Consider the following 21,356-nt stretch of genomic DNA (forward strand, 5'->3'; position numbering starts at 1 on the left):
AAGTGTCAAACAAGTTCCCACGAGAAAGCTCCAGTCGTGTGCCTTGCTGCCGGAAATGATGGTTATTGTGGTTTGAGTTTTTGCGTAAAGCTCTTTGCATCTGACGGGCGGACACGCTGACAATACTCAGACTCGCTGATCTGGAACCAGTCACTGCCTTACCATCAGATAATGATAAATTGCAATGTTTGCTATGCAGTTGGATAACACATTTACATTGTCTCGTTCCTCTAGTTCCAGAAATCTAGCACATGCGTTTGAACTTGGTTTGAACTGTTTCACCGCCGCAGCTCACAACGTCATCATTCGGTCAAGGTAAAAGTCAAAATCCGTCTGAGAATCGTGCCCAACCACAACCACTAAAAACCTCTTGCAACCCCACAATTACTTATACAGCTAATACTGTTTGTTACTAACTCACAATTCTCCAGTGTATTGTATAATAAGCAAATACTAATAGCAACATTTTTCAGCAGTAAACATTAATTGAAAATCTGTCTTTTGCAAGACAAGGCCAATAAAAGCATAAGGAGCACATTGACATTTGTGTAAAATAGTCTTTCTATGCAATATTAACACAATTCCCACTGTACATTATGTCCTATAGCCTACTGTAATCTTAATTTCTTCTACTCCATTAAACATTTAGTTATTGAATCATAAGGCTTGGAGATTTCTTGAATGCCCCAGAACTGTTTGCTTTGCTAAATTCAAAACATCTCATTTTGTGTTCAACAGAACAAAAAATAAAGATACAATATTTTTTCCTGCTATGGTAGTAATTAGTGCCTCAGAAATCTCAGTAGCCAACTTTCTTTCTAAATATCTTTCTTTTGTGTTTAACAGAACGAAGAAATGTTTACCGGTTTAGATCAACTTGAGGTTCATTTTTGGGTGAGCTATCCCTTTAATTTTTGCTGTCATGCCATAACACACGGTGCTGTTTGTTTGTCAACTTGCCATGTATAGAACTCTTTACAGATCTGTAAACCTAGTGGTATAATCTTATGCATTCAGAGATTTTGTTGGATTTGCTCAGATTATTATGATTAATGAATAGAAAGATATTTCTGGGAACCATGGAACATTACATAATATATTAGTTTGACCTCAATTTACTGACAGTGTACATCAGTCTATGACCTAGTTTAAATGATGAAACATCTACTGTCATGCCAGAACAATTACTATAATACAATATAACAAAATCACAACATTTATCTAAATCACACTGCAGAAACTTCCTCTGTGACAATGTACCTATGTAGATGCAATTAGTTTCTCGGCTCCAAAATGATGACAATATTTCCATTCTTTATTTGTTCCTCTGCTAAAATACAAATGAATGCAATGTTTTGTATGCTAAAAACAATAACTCCTATTTTTGTGGGTGCAGCATAGCTGGTTGATTTAATAAACAACATCTCTGATCATAAAATTATCTAATATTCTCTTTTCTTCCTTGTTTACAAATCAACACGATGTTTTGAATTCGAAAGAGAATGACTGTTACGTGGGTGCAGCAGAGATAAAAGCTCAGTGAAAGCTCAGCTCAGCTCGAGTCTACAAGCAGCATTTATCCAACTCCTCACATCCGAAATGATAGTAAAAATATTGTAATTTTTTCCCCAATATTGTAGAAACTATTGTAAACACAGCTATTGTAAAAACAGGATCTTTTTTATGGCTGCAGCCTTTTACTATCAACGCTAGAGTATCTTTCTGAGGCCATTTGCATCGATACAAGAAGACATTCAAATCTCTTCCTCAAGTAACCCTTTGGGTTCCTTCCTGTGTCCCCAATCCACGTAAAACAGCCAACTACTGCATATATTTGTATTTTATTGATGCTCTTTGCTTTCCCTTTACCACAACTTGTGTTTGCATGTTTAGTGTTTAAATATTTATTCCTTATATGGTCATTTGTGTGTTTTGGCACTATGTATTTGTTTGTGGTCAACAGTATCATGGTCTTCCGGGACACAGAGGACAGGATCGGAATGTTCCTGTAGCCTAATTATTGTAATTAAATAAACAAAACAAACTAATTCTGTATATCCGGCCATTTCTTTTGGGTTGCTTGAATGCTCACAAACTCTGATTATCCATAGTTATTCATTTTAAACAGGTGCTATAATTAATTATTAAATAAAAATTGCTGAGTTGGATCTTGTATTGGAGAGAAGGTTTCTGGCATTAACAGCCTTAATGCACTGATAAACACCAACGTATTCATATTATTAATGCTTTAATAATCACTGTAACAATCTTATACCAGGCAAAGATCCCATACAGAGGAACAACCCATACACAAATCACATCTATACTTGTATTAGACATTAGACGAAAAAGGCTTTTAAGGTGAATCAAATGCAGAAACAAACATATCTCAACCAACTGCAGCTCTTGTCTTTAAGGCTTTTGACCTAAAATAATATATTGCACCTCTCTCTGCGTCATGATTGTTGTAAATATTACTCAAATTTCAGTGATACAAACAGATTGGTTTGTGGTCGTTTTAAAGCCAAAAAGTAGTATATGTTTCGGGGTAACATTATCTGCATTAAGCATTATAGTTCCTTGCAAATGTCCTCACATTTGAAGGGGGTGATGCTAAAATTCTATGCAAAAATTTGTTTCTGTATACACTGTCAGTGCTGGATTTATAGACCTCGAGCCACTAACCCCATAATCTGGCACTGCAAACAGTAATGTGCATTTTTGTGTGTTTGTGCGTGCTGTCAGCTAGTGAAAGTCTATATGAACTGCAGCAGTTGGAAAACTGAGCAGTTATTTCTTAAATAATATATCAGCATAAGGGCTACAGTTACACTTTTAAAAAATGAAAAAAAAAACTATAAAATTAAAAATAATTACCCATGTAACACTGACAGAATCATGGAAAAAATGCATTTTCTGAGAATGATTTAAAAGTAGCATTATTTTGAAAAACAGCTTTTGTTTTAGTGGTGCAAACATTTATGCTTTAATGCTACCAAGAAAGAGTGAAACCAAGATACCAATGGTTGTTACTTTAAGGCACTATGAGAACAATTACAGACTCTCTCAAAAATAAAACTGAAATTAGCTTATAGATTTTGTTATTGACACAAATAAACCCCAGAGTATCACAAGAAGGTGATACACATCAAAAAATATACTACAAAATATAACAAACTTAAACTACCATGTACAGTATATTAGGCATGTAAAGAAGAAAGCTATAGATTAATCTCTGTCTACTGCTAGGTAGACAAGTACCAAGGCACTTCTGAACACCAAATACAAACATTTGTTATGTGTTACAGACATCGGAGCATAGAACTCTGATTACAGACACAATAGATATGTTTGTATGACAAAAAATACATACGCGTTTACAGTTACAGTTGTGATATTAAGTCTGAGAATAAGAAATACTTTAAAGAACAGGTTAGTGTGGGATTGCCGAGATATGAGATAACAATACACCAGAGAAACCCCTGTCCTTTCCCCTTTTGGTCTACTGAAAGCATTGAAGTTCCATTTGGATCTATAAAATAAAGTGCTTATGATGGCAGAGAACCTATAGACTCCATATAGCATCCCTGACATAACAATTATGTTAAAGAGGAATGTTGTGGAAAGTTTAGATTACAAGCAGAGAAAACATTTGGAACAAATAACAATACAATTTTTAAAATATATTAAAATATTACACGTCTTAGAGGAAAATATACAAAGCATGATAATACATGCATACAAGACAACAGCACAGAGACATATTGACAAAGATGAAAGGAACAAGCAGAGAGAGGATGATTGCTACAGAAGCTCTACGTTGTCTGGTCCAGGGCTCTCAGAAGGTCACAGCCCTGCAGCAGATGCAGGTTCCCATGTAGAGGCACATTTACCTCACAGTCATACCGTGTGAGCTCCGGAAGGCAATACGTGTCGAAAGATGGGCCCAGTAGCTGACTTATCATCCCTGTCAAAAACACAAGAACAATAACTCCGTAATGTTATCAGATAAAGGTCTAAAGAACAGTATTGCTGCATTTGTGATAATGAAAAACACAAAAAGTACTGTGATTTGCAGGCTAGAAACTGACCTCTGTGTCTAGGTGAAGGCGGCATGTGATACTGCCTGTTATTGGGTGGGCAGAACGTATCTGTAAAATGCTGTCTGAGATCTTCCGAGCTCCCTTCGAGAGAGTGTATGAAGCCGCCAGGAGCCACAACTCTTTGCATACATGGAAATTTATCTGTCGTAAGGTAACAAGTGTAAGAGAGCATGGATTTGAGTCCAGAACAATGACACAACCATGGAAGATCAACATTTGAGAAGTAAATATTAGTACCTGTGAGCACACTCGTGCTGAGAGACTTCCTGACAGAGAAGGCACAGCTGTCAACGGTCTTCATCCTCTTAACATCTACAGGCTCATTGTGAGCTGAATACAGGCTCATCTCCTGCTGAATTCACACATACTTTAACTTTGTATTTTTGGAACAGTACAATGTGATGATGACTGATACAGTAAGTCATGGCATTTTACCTTCGAGATATCAGAGAAGGAGCACGAGGAACCAAACTCAGACTGTCTCTTCCGTTTAAAGCTGTTGATGAGGGCAACCTGCCCCAGGCTCATCTCTTTCGGTACAAGGCCAAAGTTCTCAAAATACCTTAAAAAAATCAGCATTTGTCAAATCCTAGAATTAACGATATAGTGATCCTTGTTACAATGCCTGGGATCATTCCTAAAATACCTGGATTGTTCTAAAACACTAACCCTAAGTATTAAATAGCTATATTTCAGAACAGTTATTTACTGTAATTATGGTCATTTGTGAGTGTCGAAAAGTATTTGTTTTCCTTCCAAAAAAATACAAACATTGTAGCCCTGTGACACTATTAAACACTGATGTTTACATTTTAAGTGAAAAGCTTAATTTAACATTATTTTAGGAATTTTTGCTGTTTATTGTACAATGGAGTACAGTAAACAGCTTATTTAAAATGCAAAGATGGTGTTACGTCATTTTCTGGAACACAGCTGCAACAAACAAGATGATTGTCATTACAGTTTGATTTACGCAGAACCAAAGCCCTAAACCTAAATACCTAAAAGCTCTTTAACTGCCTTACAATCACTGCTGTTTCCTTCTGAAAATGCAAATCTACTTAATGGTTCCTGATTCACAAATTGCAAAATAAACTGTTTACATAAGGAAACTCAGATTACCTTTGCTCTGGCAGCCCAGCAGAGAAACTACACGTTTGGCCTGGGTCTTCTGTGTTGTGTTCATCCATGCATCTAATCTCTGTATGTTCATACTGTGAGGGAGGGTCGGGAGGCCACCGAAGAACCTGCCTGCCCTTCTCAGAGGGGAGTTGGATGTTGGGTGTAGTTTGGTAATGTTGCACATGAACTATGTTTGGCCATGTGTTATAACTGCTCTTGTTGTCAGAAGGGAATAAGCCCAAGGGCTGAAAGAGTTCAGCTACGCTGCTAAAACTGTGCTGGAGGGCTGTGCTAAGGTCTGGACCTGTGTCAGGCACAGGCTCATCCTGACAGATTGGGTGCAGCTGGAAGTCCTCACCGTCCATGGGAATGTAGGGAGCGAGAGTTTCCAGGTCCAGTTCGCTCAAGTCCAACTAGACACAAAAAGAATGTAAGCCTGGTTTTAGTTTTAGTAGGGTAGGAAATTGAAATATCATGCTCAATTTATAACTAAAACAATTTCACATACAATGCTTGTAAGGTTTATATCACACTGACCTGGGTGTCTGTGGGATTTGTTGCCACATTTTCAGGGCCAAATAACTTCTCTGTCAGCTCCACCTTCAGATCCTTGCCGTAGTAATCTATTGGGCTGCTAGGCTGCACACAGTGAACATCACAACACATTACAGTAAATCAGTTAAATGTCTTATGATCACATAAAGTCAACATGAAATCAAAAAGGATCATTTACTTTCTTTATACATGTACTGTATCTAGTACTACTAAAAACATCGTCTTTGTAATGTTTTTCCAAATACAATAACCTGCGCTGCCTGTGCAATGACCTTGGGTCTGGGATGACATCACCAAGGCCTTATTGTTCAACCCCTCCCCTCCAAACCATGTCACAGATTTCAAGAGACAAGCCAATCAATTCCCGCCATTCATATAATTAATGTATAAAATACAGTTTACTCACTTTTTTACCCTACATTTTGTTTCACTTTAAAAACATGGGGTTGGAAAGGCTGTTTGTTGTTGATGAACATAAAAAGTATCACAGATACAAAGGAAGAGAAAAAATACAGGGAAGGAACATACTGTGGAGCAACTGCTGCTGCATCGACTCAAGCAGAGCGTGGTACAGGGCGTGGCCTTGCCTTGAGGAGGCACCTGGAGCACAGTGAAGGCAGAGGACATTTTAGACAGGCTACAATCAGGACTGCTTTCAGGAGGCATGTCCTCAACCCATGACTGGCTGACCACGGGCATCTTGGTAGACTCGGGGAAGAAAGCCGACTCTTCAAACTGTGGACTCTCTGCAAATTAAGAATTTACAAAACGGTCAAACAATGTCTCTTACGTCACGATTCAAAGCAACTGAATTAGAATTACTACATAAAGAACCAAAGAAAATCAAACACAACAAACAATAGTTTAGTTCTCACTCAGATCTGAGTGGGTGTCGTTCTTGAGTGAGGGTTACATAAACATAATAGGATTATATAAAAGGTGTTAAAAACAACCTTAGACATCCCTGAAAACAATTGTTGAACCACCGAAAGCATTGATGAGTGCATTGATTTCCATCCCATGCAGTGATTTTAGATGAAGGCATGCATTGTGATGAAAAGAGAAATTAGTAAACCCATTATAGCCCTGTATTGGTTAAACACACAAACCCCGCCTAATGCCATCGGTAAACCTTTCAGCAATGTATTGCAATATTAAGACACTAGAAAACAGAGGTAATACAGAAATAACATTTTACTTTATTCTGAAAAAACACATCTAAAAATAACTTGAAAAATGGCAAAGCCAATGCTAAGCCATAAAATGCTCATTTGCTTTAGAGCAGAGAGATTTAACTTCCTTTTATCGTCACATATGGCGTACCCATGTTATTGCCGCTGAGCTACAGTACAAAACGTCTGCCGCAACATCAAAGCTTATGACCTGGGCAGTACGTATGTGTTTGTTTGTGTGTGTGAACAGTTGTGATTCTGAGGTAGAATAAGGAGAACCAAGGGAAGGAGTAAGAGTTCATGCATGCAGGATGGGAGTGGCCTTGTAATCAGGGGTTGAGGAGGTGAAGAGGGTGAAGGAGTTGCAGGGGGAATGGTTGAAGAAGTGGCAAGTGGAGCTCTGACCAAAGTCCAGGGCAATGATGGTGTCTCCCGGCATAGGTGCTAACTGGGCTAGCTCCTCAGGGTCTGCCTTGAGCTTAGTGAAAGGAAGGTCCTCGGGTTCTAAAACTGAGCCTGCTCCACCCTGGCTGAACAGTTCTCCTGTGTTAGGCATGTGGTACGGCTTGAACAGAGACTCGGTTTGATCCAGGGAGAGAATCAACGATTGCTCTTCAACAGAACTGAAATACAAGATCAAAATAATATATAACAACAAGACAACCTATATCTCAACTGGAAAAGCGTGACGCAACGTCATGGGTTCGACTCTCGGGTGGAGCACACTTATGAGACGTATATCTTAAAAGTAGTTTGTCAATGATTTGGATTAAAGTGACTGGCAAATGTGCCACAGCATTAACGCAATGTGGAGCCTGTGAATGTTTCGTTGGCATACCTCAGGATGTAGTTGATGCAGATGATGCACTGTGGTTTGGAGTTGCGATTGTTGTAGATGACGGTTGCCTGGGTCTCCACCCAAACATAGCCTCCGTGTTTGGCTAATATTCTGTACTGGCCACTCACCACTTGACCCTTATTACAAACTGCAGAACAAAAGCAAAAATGGGGGAAAGGTAAACAAACAGCACATTCTGATACTATTAAACTGAATGACACATGCATGATATGGGAAAAGAACCATAAACCTGCATTTTTACAGCATTTTATGACTTAAATGGTAATTGGTTCAAATGCAAACATAACTAGAGGAAGCAATTTATGTAGACCTAATATTGTCCTTGAAAAACAGCCACAGTTGCAGTACAACAAAGAGTAAGTGTTGACGTACTGTATTTCAAATCAAAGGATCTAACTACAGTATTAGGTAATACCGCAGATATCGAGCTTGACGTGTTTGAACCCAATGAAGCAAACCAGAGCGCTGATCTGGATCAGAGTTCAGAAAAGACATCAGACGAACCAGATCAGAGGTGCTGCTTACTTCAAAGGCTTGTTAGCCGCTAATGCACAGCTAATCAGGGAACCTTCTAATCTGAGAGCAAATCTGAGAGCTCTGGGTCTGTTATAGATGACAGAGGACATGTATAATGGGATTCAGACCTACTCACTGCTTTAATGCCTCGTGTGGCAATAACAACCAAACCAGTTTTGAACGTTCAAAACAACATCTGACAGGAGTCTTTGGGTACAGCGGGATCATTTTCTGATTTACAATAAAGTTGTCCATTTTTTCATGTGAGAGAGCTAATCGCATTGCACCTGTAAAGAGGAATGAATTATAAAATTTATGGTACAGCCGGTGGGTCATCTGTGGACAGAACTGCAAGACTGATGCACCCCCTGATTTCTAATAGTATGAGGTGATACATTAGAAATACACAATAGGAAAGTATCTTTCTATTTCATAAATAGTGAAGATAAAGATTTATTTTTCAAACTGGCCTTTGTAAAGTTAGGACTATACACTAGGATTAACTTCAGAGGCCATTATTTAAAAAGCTGAAGAAAAACATTATAGGCTGTCTACGGCATCTGTTAGGCAAATAAATAAAGCAATGCAACAAGCATTGAGTTTATAAATATCCCTAACAATTCCTGGAGCCCAGTGGGACATCTGTTTCCATCCATCATAGGGCCCATGGGAACAGCCTCAGATCTAGAGGGTTTTGAGTTTATCCACTGACAGAGATGAGAGGCAAGGGTCTGTTCCAGGGCGTGGGTCATTTCAGGACAAAGTCAAGATGCATATTGAGATATTTAAAGGGATAATTCACCCAAAAATAAAAATTCTGTCATCATTTAATAAATTGTTTGTTATTTGACCTTTAATACGATTTCCATGTAGAATCATGCATTTGTATTTTTATTATGTGTTTTACAATGTTTTTGTGTGTATATTACTGTATATGTGATACTTTGCTTTTGTTTTTAGGGTGACATTTTCACATTCTGTCAAGGGTCAACAGATGAAAAATAGCTTTTTGGCTAATTCTGGCACATTTACAGTTATGTTTATTAATGTGCACCGCCTCTGTGAACAAACAAATAAATAAAACATTTAAATTTACTCACTTGATTGTTCTGTATACATTTCTTTGTTCTGATGAACACAGAGAAAGATATTTGCATACAAAATACTATAGTATTTTGTATTTATAGCAACTCGAGGGTGAGTAAATGATTTGACAGAATTTTTATTTATACAGATTCGAAACAACTTGAGGGTGAGTAAATGAAGACAGAGTTTTTATTTTGGTAAACTGTTTCTTTAAATGAACCAAAACGATTGGGAATTTGAAGCACATACAATGAGCTACTGCGCTTTTCAAGTGTGTTCTAATGTATGAGATATACTATGGGTCTTTAATGGATAAAGCAAAATCATGTTTGTTTCAATGTTTTTGTGTGTGTGTGTCTGTCTCTTGGATTTGTGTTCACTGAATGCAAGAACTCACGATTTTGGTGGCTCCTCGTCATGTTTTCAGAGTCCAGAGCATGGCAGAACTCATACACAGAACGGCCGAGAAGTTCCTCTGCTCTATAGCCAATCAAACTGCTTACTCTGCAAAACAGATAGATATGAAGAGAATTTTTTAAATGAATAAAGACCCCAAATACGAAACAGTCAGGAGGTGTGTGTTATATAAACGTGTGGTGACGTTATTAAATGAAGACTGCCATATTCCTTAGGCCAATGTGTTATTTGTCCCGATTGCATTAAGCCATTGTGTAGCTAAAGTCAAGACTTCATTAACTGTGATTCATGACTCTTGATTACATCTGCTCAAAACAATCAATCCTCTTAACAGGCAAACGTGTGCTGCTGGGAGCCAATGTAAACTGTGTCCTTAGCTTAGTGAAAACAAATGATTACAAGCAGGGCCCTTGTTAATTGAAGTTATAAATCTCTGGCACACAAGAGAGTTGTATTTGCTCTGTTCGATAGTTATCTTGAATGTTTGTTTTCCAACTTGCTGACTTAAAAGACAGAGAGTAGCTTTAATGCATCAACACACTTGCCCGGTTTCACAGACAAGGTTTAAGACTAGTCCCAGACAAAAATGAAAGTTTGAGTTGTCTTAACTGAAATGAATGTGCACTGACATACCTTAAAATATACCATTGCCATGTCTCAAGATGTACACCAGTAATGTTTTTACTGAGGCATTTTTATAAAAGCGACTTAAATATCCTAATTCCACTAAGGCATAGTCCTGGCTTAAGCTAAGCCTTGTCTGTGAAACTGGGCCACTGTCTCTGAAAGCTGTTGGCTGCACACATGTTTTATAAGGAGTGCAAGAATATTGTCTTTGTGCTGATTTTTGTGGTGTTGAATACACACAATTAGCCGATTAAAGTATTTTGTTAAAAAAAAGTTGAGCACAGCTTAAAGGTCCAAGTGTATTTTTTGGAGGATCTATTGACAGAAATGCAATATAGTAGCCTAATAATAATACATCTCCTTTGCCAAAGAAGCGAAAATGTCACAACATTTTTGTCCTGTGTCAGCCACCGTAGTGCTTCGAAAGGGAGGGGCGAGCGGTGGAGTGAGCCATTGGTTGGAATTTGAAACCTCACCGCTAGATGCTGCTAAATTTCATACACTGGACCTTTAATGCAAATGAGGAAATTTCAAATGCCAAAGGGTGCACAGACAGGATCCACCTCACACGGGCGGACTTTTTAATTAAATCTGCTCGGAAAATAATGAATCTATGCATGGTAGCACATATGATGAAAACTAATCTGACCTCAGCTGCTGGCATGCCTCTCAGCGCACATTCATTTGAATCAGTGACCCGCTTGCATTAATGTACATATGGCAGAGCCTAAGGGTGACCAGCCACTCAGAGATCCTCTGGTCACATATCCTCAGGAGACAAATTAACTCAACTGGCTTGTTATGAAAGTTATGTAGAAGAAATACAGTACATTGCTGCCCCTTAGAAGCTCTTAAGAAACTGAACTAATCTAAGAGAAAAGCTCATAATCACTCTCCCTTGCAACAAACACTGATAACAACACAGGCAGTAGCACAAAAGGATTATGATAAGCGTCGCCAATAATGACCTTTGTAACATACACATACCAACTCATGCATTCAGTTTTAGATATAGATGTTTGCAAATAAATTGCAAGAAATAAAAAAAACTGTTTTGTATTGAAAAAAACCTGTCAAGTAACAATGGTTCACACAAAAAGTATTTGCACCAAAAATGGACTGCATTAACAAATCAATGAAATATATAGAACCAGAGATTCATTTTCACGTTAATTTTTAATAATGACAAGCCGATTTTTCAAGCAATAAAATATACATATATAAGGTTCTAAATGCATATATTTGACACTTTTTGGTTCTTGAATGTCTACAGTTAATGCAATAAATTACACATATGGTTACTTTTCTAATTTCAAATATCTAAAAGATATCTCATCTTTAATGGTTGTTTATCTAAGTGTGTAAACTCATATGGTTCTGTGGGGTAACTGACTTCATATATCTGCTAAAAATGACTTGGGAGCAATTGATAAGTATGTAAAATTTCCTGAGAAAAACATTTAGCATCAATTATTTGTAGATGGCATATAGTGTGTTGTTAACATAGTTAATTAAATTCAAATTTTTTCAATGTGGCTTAAGTCTTAAGGGACCACTGTACATGCACACACACATATACTATATTCAATATACTTTATTTCAATGCGTCCTTGCCTCTCATCGCAGTAGATAAACCTCATGTCCATACTGTGTCTGCTCATAAACGACTTGCTGTCGAGGGGTGTGTCCACGGTGGAGGGGTGTGGGATTGGTGCACACAGCATAGTAACGCATGTGAGGGGCGGTTCGGAAAACCCACACAGGACTTGAGGTGGGCGGCTGTTGCACACTTGCAGTTGCCCTGTGCAATGCAGCACCTGACAGACAGAGCTGTATATTACTTGACTGCATATTTTTAAAGAATAAAAAATTGTATTTAGATTTTTTTATGCTTTGTGTGAATGCAGCATTTTATGTATGTGTTCGTACCTTCCAGCTGGCTGATTTGAGGTTGACAGTGCGACCTCTGTTGGTGACCGTACACTTCATCCTCATAAAGAAATCTCTTCCTGTGCTCATTTCTTTACCCTTCTTGCCATACACAGGACCTGCAAATCAAGCACCTTATAAGTCATGTGCTTAAAAGTAATTGTATTCAATCATTTTGGACGTACAAAAGATTACAAAGTAATTCTAATTTTCACGAACACACTGAATTATATGTTTTACTGCAAATTTACTGCATTAAAAAAGTATTGCACGTATTATGTAACTTTGCAAATGTACATTAATTGTAATATGTGTCTTCTCTTAATACATTACGAGTCTGCAAAACTTACAAATGTTTATAAAGAGGTGTCATGGCAATTTTTCATTAAATCTATTTTCTTTTATATAACAAATAAAATTAACTTGACTAGACTTGAGTTTTATGTTGACAATAAACACTTTCTTTCTAGCTGTCCACAGTCAGACTTTGATCTTTGCTTTGTCAGTGGGTCGTGGAGGGAAGGTACAAAGTGTAACAGAATCAGTCAGTTCAACTACAGTATATCGAGCTCTCTGTACTACTGCGCACGGATAATCTCTAGTGGACCAATGAAACAGCAAGAAAATTACACCACTGGCTCAAGAGCTCTTCTTTTTAACATGTCAGGTGACAGAGCTGATGAAAGAAACACTGATAGACAGAGACAGGAATATACAGGAGGAACATGCTGTCTGGGTGCGGCATCCCCACTCTTATCCTGTTTGTGTTTTTAACACACACAGACTACATGATGGCAACAGAAATTGTTCATTACAAAGGCTACATCGGCATAATAAACAGAATTATAAAATATTTACAAACTATTTCGTTCAATAACAATGTGGAAAAGCAGACTGATTCCTGAATAAAAAAAAAGTATGAATAAAAAATGAATACTGTGAAGTTTACAACCTTTGTTGATGCACATTTTCATTTTTTAAATCAGTTTGACCATGTTATGCGTTCTGAAAATGAGGATTCCTAGAATAGGCGTGGACGGCCGTCTTTGGGCTGATGGTTGTTAAAAAAAGCTGTGTCCTCAGTGAAACCACCTCAAGAATGTTCAAAATGTAACATCATGATTGTGATAAGTACACAGAGATAAACCTTACCGAAAGATAAAGATGTCTAGGAGGTTGTCGGAACCATGTATTGTACAAATGTAACTAGTTTTGAGCGGACACTTACCGCATTTGACGCTTAGATTTTCTCTGATCTCTTCATGATCGCAAGGGTGTGTGAAGTCAAAGATGCTGTGACCTGTCAGTTCCACCTGATGCATTTATGGAGAAGTAAAGACGACTGTTTAATCACCTTAGATAAAACAACAAAAACCTGTTTTGTGTTTCTCTGGGCAGTAATTATTCTGAACAGACGCAGATAAAACTCACCTGTGTGAGGCCCATATATTTACTGACATTCTCTGAGAGGAATATAATGTCCCCATCTGACGTTACCACGGCAACAAAGCCTTCCAGAGACTTCAAATATAGACTGTCCATATGGCTGTCATTTTGTGACCGAGTTTGTTGAACTGTGCAGCCCGGGACAAAAAGAAATAGGCATTTTAGTATGTGTGCAGTGTGTATATGCTTGTGCATTGCCAAATTTATATTTTGGGTTATAAAAATCTGGCAAATATGGCCAAATGTCAGCACCGGTGGTCAAATGGATAGTGCGCCGACAAAAAGCGCTGCGGGCAACCCAAGTTTGAATCCCAGCTCGTGGTCCTTTTCCGGCTCCTGTACCCCTCTCTCTCATTCCTTCATTTCCTGTCTCTCTACACTGTACTGTCTGACAAAATAAAAACGATATAAACGGTCCACAAAATTATGGAGAAATGGTTTCCTTTGGTTTACACATTCTCATGGGACACAGACAAAGGCACGTCATCACACACTCAAACAAAAACAGATTCAAGTCCTTTCATTTATGTCATGTTGACCATTCAGCATGACAAAGAAAGCAAAAAAGTCAATTTAACAGAATAATAAGTCACACCCCCCCAAAAAAACTTGAGCTTCAGGGGATGTTTGAGTTACATAATGCTTGACATAATAACTACAGCCAGACTCCATGCTGTGAAGTTCAGGCCTGTTTCCCTGCAGATAAGAGCCTCCTCCCTTGCTTACTGAGAGAGAGAAAGAAGAACCCAAGCACTGAGGCTTTGACCCTGTTTAGACGTCGTCATCGTGCGTCTTCATTGTGAGTTTGGGCGACCTGAAGGTGGTCAGTGTCCGCATTTGTCCTGCGTGCTATAAATACTTATTACACGGCTCATTTGATTGCTTGATTCTGATTGGCCAGTCGCGACATACCAAGGGTTGTTATTTTCAAATAACAACCGCTCAAAACTAATAACACCCTGTAACCCGGATGCAGCAAATCATTTTGAGAGGGGCAGTTTAATATTACACAAACATGTATTATAAATATGTCTTTTAATAGCATATATGACATTATATTTACAAATGATTAAACCAATTTGCCTGCTCGTGACGTTTGAATGTCGTTTCTTACTTTAAAACCGAAACTAAACTAAACTTTTCCTCGCGGAAGGTCTGCATTCGGTAAACATGAGCTAATGAAATATTTCAAATTCACATTTTATGTCCAGTTTTTTTCTCATGTGGCAAGTAGCCGTGTAATAAGCGCGATAATGTACAAGCAGCCGGCTGTACTTAACTTACATAACTGTGATGTCTAAATCCTATAGTTTTCTGCCAAGCCGAAAAATTCACAACATTTTTTTCTCATCTTTCTGTCAATCTAACTGAAGGTACTCTGGAGGGCCAAAAGGCGAATTTTATTGCCCAGCATTTATTGCTCTGTCAGGATCAACTTTGTCTTAGATGTCTAAGTGAATTAAAGTGTCAAAAGTAAAAATAGACACAAAAAAGACCTGAGATTTACATCAGATGAGATTCATAACCTTGAATTGGTTTCACCTATTTGAGGTCCTGTCTCTTCGATCAAAGCGCAACAACCAGAAACCAATACAGTACGGAATCATACAAGCAGGCCTGCATGGCGCCAAGACCGAGAGTGTTGTGGCTAAGAAAAGAGCAGAAATCATAATTCACCATTCAAAGACAACAATACCACTAGCAGCCCGTAATTCCCTCACACCTCATCATCTCCCTCCGTTCTCATTTCTCTCCATCAGTGGACGCCCACCCGACTTCCACACCAGACACCACCCACACACATTTTCATCAATAGATTCCATCACTTCCCATTTTCATTGTTTTATCCCCTCCTCTCTCCCCTTTTCCCGCTTTCAGACACACACAAGCACACACACGCAAACACACATGTATGTGCGTCAGGAATGGAGTCTGGAAACAATGTTCTGTGTTTTTTGTCCGTCTTCCTGCAGTTCTTATTGTACACCGAGCAGAACAGGACATCTTGTGGTTATACCCGCCCCAACCTTACAGACACACACACACACGCACACACACACACACATATCTGTGTTCCTATTATTACAAGCACTTTTCATTGAATTCTATTGTTTTTATTTTTAGCTAATAAATATTTTCTATCCCATCCATTACTGCTAAACATAAACCCCAGTCAAATGTTTTGGCATTTTTATATTTTCACGAGGACATTGTTTGATAAGTTATTTAGCTGTTGAATTAAAGTAACTAATTTACTGTACAGTATGATTTCCCTAAATTGTGAAAAAATATTGCTCCTATAATGCATCTGACTGACATTCTAAAAATGACGAAAAATTCTTAAGATTGTTCTACAATAGTCATAATTGGCATTTTAAAACACACACACACGAAATCACACATACAAATGAATAATCACACATACGCTAAATATGCATCTTTTGTGTACCTGAGTTAAAGAGTTTGCGTGTTCGCAGGAAACTGATGGCTAGTCTCATGATGGAGGCTTTATCCAGGTGTGAGCTGACGCTGTGGTGTAATGGGAGCTGGTGGGCTAGTTCGTAGAACACCTCTGTCTCTTTACTGCGCCTGCAGCGGGCAGCATCTCGAGACTTTTCCTTGCGCCTTTCCGAAGGATGCCTGTAACAGGAATATGATCAAAATGACACAAAGCCTGAGGTTATACACTTAGCCAACGTTTGTATTTAAAGAAATTTAAAACAGTGCATTTAAGACCTTTATTTGAATTCATGCAATCCCCTGACTTTGGTATTTTTAGTGACACGCTATTATTTGAACCACATGTAAAGGACTTTGATACTGGGCACTGGATATGTAAGGTTAAGGGGCTTTCCAAGAGCTATCAAAGGTCTCAGCTCAAGTTTGATCAGATTTTAATTATAATTTATTGTAAATATAATTTAATTGCGACGTTTACGTCTGAAAATACGTTTTTCACACACCATCCAAAATCTGGGTATCTGGGTATCTTTCCACAGTAGGTCTACTTGAAAGTAGTTAAATAGAAACAAATGATGATCTTTGAAGACAAGTCACAGAGTGTTTAAAAGTCTTGTATGATCATTGATGGACATTAATTTGATTTATATATCATCTTCAGTTATATATCACAGCTGATCAAATACAAAAGCAAGTGTACTACGTTCTATCCATAGCAGTACAGTACAGTACAAAAATAAAATTTGGTGACATGCACAAAACATAGTAAAATGTTCACGAAAGCATAGATCTTCTGATTAATGTGCCCTCATTTATCTCCCCACGCAGAAACGCTATCTTGCCAGTTGAAGAAATTCTGCGGTTTGTGGCCTGCCAGTGTGTGAAGACAGAAAGTTAAGGGCCCGTGGCAGAGAGAAGTGAACTCTCCGTGGCCCTAGCGTGCGGTGTGCCACCTTGACAAAAAAAACAAGTCACACGTAATGTGAAAGATGAAACAACCGCGTTTTATATCACTGTGCACATTAACACAGATACCAACACATGTGGCTTGGGAACAGTGCTGTGTCTCAGTGTCTTTGAGAGGATGATGCTTCTAATCTTCCAGTAGCCGTGTCCCAGACAGTGTGGTTTTTCCTACTCCCTGGTTCAGGCTGGCCCAGCTTTGGGAGTGATTGTTAAATGTGCACACTGCACAGCGAGGGTGCAGGAATGTGATAATCGGCCCTCTATTATACCACTGCATATTTGGCAACCTCAAAATGTCCCCTCTCTGCCCTTCTACTACCCCAATTTAAAAAAAAAAAGGTCATTGTAACAGTAAGGGCTTTTCTCACAGGAAATAGCTGATAGAAGTCAAACCCATGGGAGTAAATCTTGAATTTACTTTAGGCTTTTCCTCAGGGCTAAATGAGAGCCATTTGAACCCCCAAAAGCAAATTTGTACAATCGACAATGTTAGCTCTTTTGTACGAAAGGTTAAATTCCCTTGCTTACTCTAAAGCACACAGGATGTGATTTGGAACGTTCTTAAATCATTCTGCGATAACATGGATCATCAGGTTTTGGACAAATGTGTCTTAAAGGGATAGTTCACCCCAAAATGAAAATTCTGTCATGAATTACTCACCCTCAAGTTGTTCCGAACCTGTATAAATGTGTTTGCTTGGTTGAACACAAAGAAAGATATTTGGAAGAATGTTAGCAACTAAGATTTCTGGGGCACCATTGACTACAATAATAGAAAAAAATCATTTTGAAAATATTTTATTTAGGAAATTTAGGAAAACAAACAATTCCATGGCACCTTTGACAAGCATTTTAATGGTAGTCAATGATGCTCCAGAAATCTCAGTTGCATTTTCCCAAATATCTTTCTTTGTGTTCAACAGAACAAAGAAATGTATACAGGTCTGAAACAACTTGAGGTTGAGTAATTCATGACAACATTTTCATTTTGGGGTAAACTATCCCTTTAAGTCCAAACTCGAGTCCATCAGCTGCTAGTTTGCATATCAGGAGGGCATAACTAAATACTACAATATTCTAAAACTTGTTATTATAATAAAAATAGTGATTACACTAATTCTGTTGAACACAGACAGTTTTGAAAAAAATACCACACACGTTAATCTCACACAGCCAGCTGGAATGAGTAACCATCACCCGATGCCTGACCTCCAACCAGCTTATTTTCTCAGTAACTTAAACTAGATCTAAACTGCCCAAACACCATTGGATGCCTACATGTTTTGATCCGAGCTGACCGTGAAGGTTTATCTCTCTGCTGAAACGTTGTTCTTACAAACCCTTTGGCTTGAATCCGTCAAATGAAGGGAAGATGTGTCCTCTGCCCTTTACTAGGCTACTGAGATCTGTTCCAACACAACCCTCACCACCCCCCAGAGAACTTTAACATTATCGCTAAACAACTTCTGGAACTTCTGTGAGATCTACATAATGACCTGTGCTACAGGTCAAGATAGCCTGAGGAAAGTGTTCTGTTAACAGTTTTACCTCCTTTGTCAATCATAGATCTCTCTTGCAATCTTTTTCTCTTTTATGGCATTAAGCAAAATATCGCTGGGGGATAAGACCAACAGCTATTTGGCCACTCCCACCTGTTCTCGGCATGCTGTTTTTTTATTAAAATGTCAATCAGGTACTCAACAAGTACCTGACATGGGGATAGCCAGTATTTCAGACAGATCTCAAGGAAGATTTGCTTGAAACAGAGCTGACACGATTCCTAAAGCGTGCATACTAGCCTAGCAACCACAACAGCGAGTCGGCTGTACCTATCACCTACTGCCTGAGGCTACATCACGCTAAGGGAAGGCTGTGAAAGCCGTAGATCATGTGATTAGTAAACCTATTCCTCCCTTTATCTCCCTCTGCATCTCTCTTCACAACCAGATTAGAACACAGAGTTCGCAAAGAGCCAAAAACCAGGCTGCACAGAGCGCCCATTCAGTCCAGATAATCCTATTTTCCCATCCTTAAAGAGATGGTCAACCTTTACTCCCCCAACTAATAATCCAGACAATGATAACTGAACACAGGGTGTCGGACTAGACATATTAAATATACCTGTTGTGAAAAAGAGAGTAAACAGAGGGAAAAATAAAGATTTGACGAGTAGTACACTTGTATGATTACATTAAAGCAATGTCACTATAATCACTTAAATGACATCATACTTATTAAATACAATGCTAATAAAACACTACGGTGAGTTAAACAAACTTTTGTACATAAGATAAAACAAATGGATACTAGAAGTTACCAGGAAGTAACATTTCAGTATGGCCTGTTTGTACTAGCTTTTCATGGTTCAAATGGAGAAATTAAGCATGATCTAATAATAACCCCAGTTTCAATTGGAACATATTGTTCCTGTTAACATTAACAAGCAACCAAGAACCACATGGAGAACAAGACATGGAGGATCGTTTGACCCCTCTTCTATATCCCCATAAGAACCAAAGAGTCAGTGTTGGTGTACTTTACCAACAAATCAATACACTTTTAGTAATGGCAAATTATCTGACTTAAACATGCAGACCACCAAGTCACACATCATCACACCATGAAACAAATGTGAATGTATGATGACTGCACAATAAATAAATAGTAGTTTGAGACAAACTGACAGAAATATATGCAATTGCAACAACATTGAAACAAATACAAAATGAAAGTATAATGTACTATTGTGGGGTACTTTCAAAGGATTAAAATGCAAAATGCTATTGCATGTTTTTACTACCCACGTTTAAAATAAAGAGATTTAAAAATGTAAAAGTACTGCAAAATAATTGTAATCTATTTTATCAGAAAAATATATAAATATAATTTTTTAAACGAATAATTGCTTTAGCTGTGTTGAAAAAAGTTACATATTGCAAAAAAATACAGCATTGCTATAACGTGCATGTCACAATTCATCTGAAACTTTAAATCCAGTTATCGTAACTGGATTCAACAGGTAGCCTAGTTGCTTTTTTATTTCCAGACTCTACAAAACCATTGCGCAAGATACAAGCCACATATTTACGAACATGCATTACATTAATATTGCATTTGTTTTGCCCCTAATAATGTTTTTATTTCTAAATCGCTGTTATTCATTCTTTAGTCCATTAACAAACAGGCCAAAATGCAGGTCAACTCTCAACGCCAATATCAAAATATGAACATAGTAAAATTGCTAAGTCAAAGAGACAACTGTTAATACTTTATAAAAAGGCAAAAACAGCGATCAGTTACAAATACACACATCAAGCCGCTTATGAAGGATTTGTTTCTATTTGTTTGGATAACGTGCAAGTTTACAGCGCGTCTTATTTTTATAGTAATTTGCGCAACACATCAAAAGTAAATTGAGACTTTGAAATTGAGTGTAAACAGCGCGAATAAATAAATAAACAAAGTCCAAATAGAAGTTTGCCATACCTCTTTTTCTCTCTCTCGGCTGTCATTATGGGTCAACGCAGACGACAACCGTTGAGTTTTTCCTGCGTAAAAAAGAATTCACCTTCCGAACGAAAAAGCTTTGTATCTTTAAAAGTTTGCGCACATGTACGATGGTTTTATTTATGATCTCCTCTCCGTAATGTCCATTCTCCGGACGTCTCCAGTGCTGGCCGGAGCAGTTAGTGCAGTCTCAGAACACTGCTGAGGATTGCACTACCTCTCCAAAGTGACGCAGATAACGCGAAGCTCGGATGCGCTTTGCTTTGTGACAGTATAGGTTAAACACTCCAGAACACCGATCTCTGCGCTAGTTCACGCCTCTCCAGCAACCTCATCTGAGACGCTGGTGTGAGTCTGACAAATCTGTGCTCACTGATTGGTGCGCTTCACGCTCGCGCCTGCCTAGTCTCTCGGCGCGCGCTCGGGACCTCCGGTTTCATGACGCGAGCGCGCTTCGAGGTCTGTGCGCTTTTTAACATCATTTAAGGCTAGAAGTCCGATGACAAACAAACATCGCAAAACTCACGTGAAGGGACCGAGAGTGAGCCAAATTAGAGAAAGTGGAAAGGCGGATGCGCGAATAAAGATCAG

General features: G+C 38.3%; 1 protein-coding gene across 2 annotated transcripts; it reads right to left on the reverse strand.

Moving 5' to 3' along the window:
• Positions 1-2,211: 2,211 nt before the first annotated feature.
• epas1a (endothelial PAS domain protein 1a) lies at positions 2,212-21,113 on the reverse strand. Of its 2 annotated transcripts, none has more exons than XM_057357883.1 (16): positions 20,745-21,113; positions 16,282-16,472; positions 13,818-13,960; positions 13,615-13,699; positions 12,387-12,505; positions 12,072-12,274; positions 9,811-9,917; positions 7,791-7,938; positions 7,358-7,575; positions 6,309-6,526; positions 5,763-5,864; positions 5,226-5,638; positions 4,539-4,665; positions 4,341-4,455; positions 4,092-4,244; positions 2,212-3,967 (listed from the first exon to the last, which is right to left on the reverse strand). In XM_057357883.1, the coding sequence occupies exons 1-16, from the start codon at positions 20,768-20,770 to the stop codon at positions 3,816-3,818; spliced, it is 2,520 nt and encodes an 839-aa protein (XP_057213866.1). In that variant the 5' UTR covers positions 20,771-21,113; the 3' UTR covers positions 2,212-3,815. The 2 variants fall into 2 exon arrangements, with proteins under 2 accessions (XP_057213866.1, XP_057213867.1); XM_057357884.1 differs by having other exon boundaries at positions 2,213-3,967; positions 4,341-4,452; positions 20,745-21,112.
• Positions 21,114-21,356: the final 243 nt, after the last annotated feature.

The sequence above is a fragment of the Triplophysa rosa genome, linkage group LG18, assembly GCF_024868665.1.
Source record: "Triplophysa rosa linkage group LG18, Trosa_1v2, whole genome shotgun sequence".
Classification (NCBI taxonomy): domain Eukaryota; kingdom Metazoa; phylum Chordata; class Actinopteri; order Cypriniformes; family Nemacheilidae; genus Triplophysa; species Triplophysa rosa.

Coding starts and splice junctions, on each gene's coding strand:
- epas1a (XM_057357883.1), bottom strand. CDS start 20,770: ATGACAGCCGAGAGAGAGAAAAAGAG. Junction 13,700..13,817: donor AATATATGGGCCTCACACAG/GTGAGTTTTATC, acceptor TAAATGCATCAG/GTGGAACTGACAGGTCACAG. Junction 6,527..7,357: donor CATCATTGCCCTGGACTTTG/GTCAGAGCTCCA, acceptor CTTAATTTGCAG/AGAGTCCACAGTTTGAAGAG.